This window comes from Oryzias melastigma, linkage group LG3 (genome assembly GCF_002922805.2).
Source record: "Oryzias melastigma strain HK-1 linkage group LG3, ASM292280v2, whole genome shotgun sequence".
Taxonomy (NCBI): Eukaryota; Metazoa; Chordata; class Actinopteri; order Beloniformes; family Adrianichthyidae; genus Oryzias; species Oryzias melastigma.
The window spans coordinates 23,458,726-23,464,864 of NC_050514.1; the positions used below are offsets into that span (position 1 = coordinate 23,458,726).

The following is a 6,139-nucleotide window of genomic DNA, read 5'->3' on the forward strand; positions in this document are numbered from 1 at the left end:
TTTGTTTCGCCCCTGATAATCCAGAACAAATTTTCAGTCTGAATACATCTAAGCGGACCCTGATCCAGGACCAGGAACCACTCTGACCCATCTTTTGAGGTGGTCTCGGTTCATTTCCAATCGGACTGAGCTTCGGTTTGCTCTGAATTTCCTCAGTATGAATACAATCTGCTCTCGGAGCAGAGTAAATGGACCAAATCGGCTACTGTAGCTGGTGGTCCCGCTGCTGGGCGGTATCCTCTTAGCCACCTTGTAGCTTCAACTACCTTATAGTTCATTTAGGAGATACAGCAACTCATTTAAATTTGGTCGAGTGAAGCAGGCACATAAAAACAACTTTTAACGTGATACAGCACACTGTTTTCCCAATAATCGATATGTCATAAATACTTTTACGAACAATGCACCTTCATACCAGTTGCAGTTTCTAGCATCCTTTGAGTTAAAGAACACACAATATACCTCCTTACCAGTAACTGTTTTGCAACATGCCTCTGCCGGACCAAAGTAACAATTAAAAGTTGTTGTTCCTGACGTTTAAAGCTAATAATTGAAGTATCTTGACGAGGAAAAAGCTGCACCTCCAAGTTTCTCTTGTTGTTTTGAACGGCCTTGTAGTTCCTGACAAACAGCTGAAGATATATTTAGTTAGGTGATTTTGTTTACAGGCTTTAGTTAAAAGCAGAAATCTCCAATATGCGCCAGTCTAAATGCAGACCAACCACAATATTCAGGACTCGATCTGGACCAAATTAAGTGAACTTGGTCCGAACCAACAAACTTTCGCTGTCTGAATACACCCTATGTGAAGTATACGTCATAACAGCGCTGGTTCAAGTTAAGACATCTGTGGAACTCCACAATTAACTATATTTTGAGTGTAATCTTTGTTTAATTTTTATGTTGGCTCGAATCTGTTCAAAGCAGCCCAATTTTTTGCCAAATTATTAAAAATAAAGAATATTTTCTAAGGAAGATTAGAAAAAAAAAGCATTTTCTTCAGATCCTGTTGAGATTTCCTCATGTTGGCCATGCGATCAAAAATGGCTACACCATGGATCCATAAGACTGCATTGATCATCTTCAAACATAATCTTACACATTTGTGCGTGAGCAGTTTAGAAAGTGTTTCTACTGTGTAATACAGAGAGCTGGACTGAGCGTGTGTGGCATCAGCCTTAGAAAATGCCTTACCTCCGGCTCCAATGAAATGAACCCAATTCAGTTGCCATTTTTCTGCAATACGGACATCCCCATGTCAAATAACTTGCGACAAAGAAAAAATATAATGTAAAAAAAATAAATTAGGATTAGCCAGAACATCTTAGAAAAATGGTTATTCTGACAGTATAAAAACTGAGTAACAGTTGTTCATTTTCCATAGAAATCTATGGGATTTTGGCTTCTTGGAGCCAGCAGGCACTTCCTATTTGGACCTCACTCAGTCCAATTCTCTTATACAGTCAATTGTTATACAATAAGACCAACCTTTTTACTTGGAAAAATCTTCAGATTAGTGCCTGTTGTCTTTGTCCATTTGCATACAGAACATGTTGCACATTTTGCTTGCAGCAGCGTGATACTGCGGAGTATTCTTTATCATGTGAGCCTTCTGTAGATCAAAGGAGCGTAGGTGTAACTGGTGCATTTCAGTTTTTCTGGGAACTTTTGTGTTGCTGTGTGGGAGTTTACAGTGTATGACTGATTAGGAATCTCTTTCCAGTCTGCACGTCTGCTTTAATTAGTTTTCTATTGATTTGTGGTCCAATATTTTCATTGTGGGAAACCAGTGCTCACACAGAGGAGGGTGCTTCTTTAGAACGTGCATCTTTTGTTTTAGGTGTTCATTTTACAAGATTGCCAAAACTTCCTGACGGAGTTCTTTAAAAAAAATGAGCTGGGAATAATTAGATTTTCCTTAATTCAATTTTTACTTTATATTTAATAGGGCCAGATTTGATTTAATCTTTATTCAAAATTGGTTTGTTTTAAAATGTGGGTAAAAATGTGCCAATACACTAGGCTTTTTTTATTATCACTAAATTACTTTTATTTCGTTTAGCAATATCGACCATTTAATTACATCTAGATTCCTTTATACTTAAGTTGCAATTTTAGCTTTAAAAGTTATCTGAAATGTTAGTTACCTCAAACGTTAGCAGTAATATTTGGCTTAATTTGAGATGATGGCAGCTAACCCCGCCCCCTTGTAAACATCTCTGCTTTTAGTATTCAGCCAATACAGAGCATGGGTGGTTTGCACATGAAAGGTGCAGACTAACAGCAGGCTGGTGCAGCAGGTGGATAAACTGCACAGTCATACAAAGAAAGCCGGTAAATAAAGAGTGCCTGCAAACAGATGGGCCTATTTAGAAAGACTCAACAATAGAAAAAAAGAGATGACAAAAATGAGACAGCAAACTGCAACGAAATGGAAAATGCATTGCTCCTTCGTTCTGTAGGTTGATTTCTTCAGTGTCCTGCACTGTTCCCCAACTCTGCTGCAAAATCTTCGGAAAATTTTGTTAACTTATTATTCATAATTGACCTCAATTTTTTTTTTTTCTGTCATAGCTGTATCACATTAGTCACATTAAAGTAACTAAAATGGGAAATGTTATGCTTCCACATGAACAAAATGACCTCTGGTTAACTCAGGATTTTTCCCACTGAGATTCATTTTTCCGCTTTCATTTCTACATCTCTGAAATGGTTTCTGTCTCAATATGTTGCACACAAGTTTAAATATAACTGAGTTAATTGACTATGTTGGCAACACTCCTTTTGAGCTGCTTAACCTTCTGAATACCAGCAATCCAAGTTTATTCTTTGAATGTCTCCGAACCAGGTTTCTACAGAGTATAATTGGGACTTTTAAATGATGCCAAATGTGAATGGTTAAGATGTTGGGAATTGTAGTTTTGGATTAAAAAAATAATTTGACAACAGACCCCCCCCCCCCCCCCCCGGTAGTGAGTTTAAGCAAACTGTATGTTTATGAGGGGTGTGTTTTGGCAAGTCTGGTGACACTATATGTATCCTGATATGTCTCACGATACAATACATTTTACAATATATCTCAGAGCAGTTTTTCTGTTTTTTTTGTTTTTTTTAAGAGTATCAGGTATATAAAAACTTTACCTGAATATTAATACGTTGAAGGATCCTCATAAATAATTAAGTGTAGTCTTGTCAGCATTTTTAATCGATACAAGTATTTGCAAGCTAAATATTGCGATATATTGCCAAAACAATTTCCCCCTACATCCCTAATATTTAGTGTTGCAGTTTTTAAATTATATAGCTATAAATTTTAAAAAAAATACTTCTGATTTTATTTTAAATTGGTTATTTGTTAACATTTTTTGCTCATTTTCAGTCCTATTTTTTAAAAGTAAGAAAAGTGCAAGCATTTATTTATTGCGAGCTTGTCAGTGTTGCACTTATTCCCGCTTCTGATTTGTTAGTTTAGATGTTCTAGTGGTATAAAGAGCTTTAGAGCCATGTTTGATCTCAGAAAATCCCCCACATTGTGATACTATAGTAGTAATCCTGCTGATATGTGGATCCCTCTTTTGTCTTAATACATGATTGAGGGATTTATCCATCCATCTTACACTTTTGAAAGAATATTATCTGAGCTTGAGGTTCAATTGAATTGAAGATCTGTAGAGGAATCTCGCAGAACAAGATCAAGTTGTTTTTGTTCATTGTCGGCTATAAAACAAAGCAGATATCATGATCCAGTCAGTATTTACATTGTAAATGTTGGTCAAATTAATTAAAGAAAAAAAGCATATTGCAAAAGAAGTTCAGGAGACTTTAAGGGAAGATGATTACAATTTTTGTTTTGTACCTGAAACTGTTTTTTATTGGCATGAAGCATATTTTAGATTGGAATCGAATGAAGTTGCTTTAATGTAAAATGTAAAAAGTCAAAACCTTTAGCTACATAGTATTTGATGTTCTGATTAAGAAACACGCAGAAGATCAATCACATGATTTTAAAGCTTAGTGCTAATGAGTTTACTTGAGTTATGAACGATACTTTGACATGTGTAGTTAAAGTGAGTACTGAAAGATCAATTTTTTGTTTAATTTTACACAAACTTCTCCTTTTTTGTAAAAAAAAAAAAAGTAAAAAATGACATTGACATTGTAGTGTGGATGCAGAAAAGTGTCTCGGTGAGTTATCCTGTGTGCGTGGATGAGTGTTCGCCAGCGGAGTGTCAACATGCTGGGTGAGATGAACACCTCCCTCCCCCTGTGTGTGAACAGATCCCACATAGGAGCCAGACTCTGAGAGTTGGAGTCGGGGTCACGAGCCTGCAGAGCAGAGGAGAGCTACATGTGAATGTCAGCGCTGGCCTGGTGTGACCTCTGACCCGCCTGTCACAGAGCAGCTCTGTGTTCCCATTGGCCTCACACAGGATGTGCTCTGTTAGGGGGTGCAGTACAGAATCTGAAAGCATGCAAGGACCATCTTCTTGGATATCTCCAAATAACTAAATAATCCTGTTATCAGGAACAAGCGATGGCTTGTTTGTTCCAACAGGATCTGGAGGAGTTTGTGGAAAACTGCCGACGTTCTACTGATTGCTGTTTTTACTACGTTACCTCTTAAGCCTCTTTGCTTCGTATAAATTCCCCAAAACAAAATTCAGGACTTTTCCTTTGTTCCTAGTAGGGCACAGATGGGCTGTTTTCAAAAAAAGTGATACATTTGTTGTCAGCTCTTCTGCTTTATGAAGCGTAACAAAGGCCTCCCTGTGCACAAATAAGCACTTTCTTCATGGGACTGCATTGTTTATGAAATTGTGAGAGGAAGGGAATTTTCTCAAGTGTTGCTTTGTCATAAATGTGTGCAGACCTACACGAAAGCACAGATACATGAAAAGGAAAAGACATTAAAGTTCACAAAAACAAGAAATGTAAATTTGTAAATTGTTGTTTTTTTTAAATGTGGTCATTATAGTCTTGTTTGAACTGCAGGTAAATTAGGGTTTTCTGCACGGATCAGCTTTGTCCCTGTTCTCAAGTTCTATAAGCTTCATCTGCTGTTTCAAATTTCACTAATTTGTCCTTTTTTTGCAGGTGTAGCTGCAGCCTCTCCCTACTCAGTTTGCAAAGATGGTGGCATTGTCGCTCAAAATCTGCGTGCGCCAATGCAATGTTGTGAAGACGATGCAGTTTGAGCCCTCCACAGCCATTTATGATGCCTGCAGGATCATCAGAGACAGGGTTCCAGAGGCTCAAACGGGGCAGGGTGAGAATGCAACCTCTAATTCTGATGCATCCATCAAAGACCGACTCCAATGAAAATTGTCATTTTTTTGTGTTTTTAACATGTTCTTTAGCATTTTTCTTATAGAGGATCTATAGTAAATAATTTACGATTAAAATTGCATTTCTGAGTATTTCTTGATTCAAATCGCGTTGGATCAGAAAACCGGATGCTAGAAAAACTTGGGACTAATGACGCAACTTCTGACTGTGCATGACAAAGTCTCTCTTACTACTCTGCTCCTCTGCCCTCTTTTCCTCATCCTCTGGCTCAAACCTGCACAGCTAGATATATCCATTATAGCTCGCCATTATTTTTGTGCTTCTAATGCTAGCTTGGGGCTATAAGCTTGCAAGTGAGCAGCAGAGCATCAAATGTGTCTTAAAGAGGCCATACCATGATTTTCTTTAGCCTTTCAGAGTTAACTATAGCCATGTATATAATCATATATTACCTTTGGAACACTAAAAACAAATTATTTATGAAATATTAGTTGTTTTTCGTGAGTTTTTTTTCCACCTGGAAGTAAAACGACTGGATTCCTGAAGCTCCGCCTGCCGCTCCGTGCCGCCTGTGTGTCTGCATTTCTCCCACAAAAATAATCTAAACTTCTTCAAAGATAGATGCACATACAATATATCTACCTTTATTAGCCCTAGCCATCGCTACACTGCTTCACAACACAAACACTGTGCCGGTCCGGGGGATTGGGGGGTGGGGGGTGTCTTAAAAAAGCACCGCATCTAAAGTAACGAACACCTGTTTGAGCTAGAATTTATTGAAGACAGGACACACCTGGAAGATATATGGTATTCTGCATCTAAAATGGAAGTTTTTTTTTTTTTTTTTTTTTTT

The 6,139-nt window shown here is 37.6% G+C and overlaps 1 protein-coding gene across 4 annotated transcripts in view; it reads left to right on the forward strand.

Moving 5' to 3' along the window:
• Window positions 1–6,139, forward strand: part of tln2a (talin 2a) — a 98,640-nt gene that overhangs the window by 45,229 nt on the left and 47,272 nt on the right. For all 4 annotated transcript variants that reach the window (XM_036210978.1, XM_024295079.2, XM_024295080.2 and 1 more), the window contains exon 3: window positions 5,095–5,266. In XM_036210978.1, coding sequence (XP_036066871.1) covers window positions 5,131–5,266 — 136 coding nt within the window. In that variant the 5' untranslated portion in view covers window positions 5,095–5,130. The remainder of the gene's footprint in view (window positions 1–5,094; window positions 5,267–6,139) is intronic.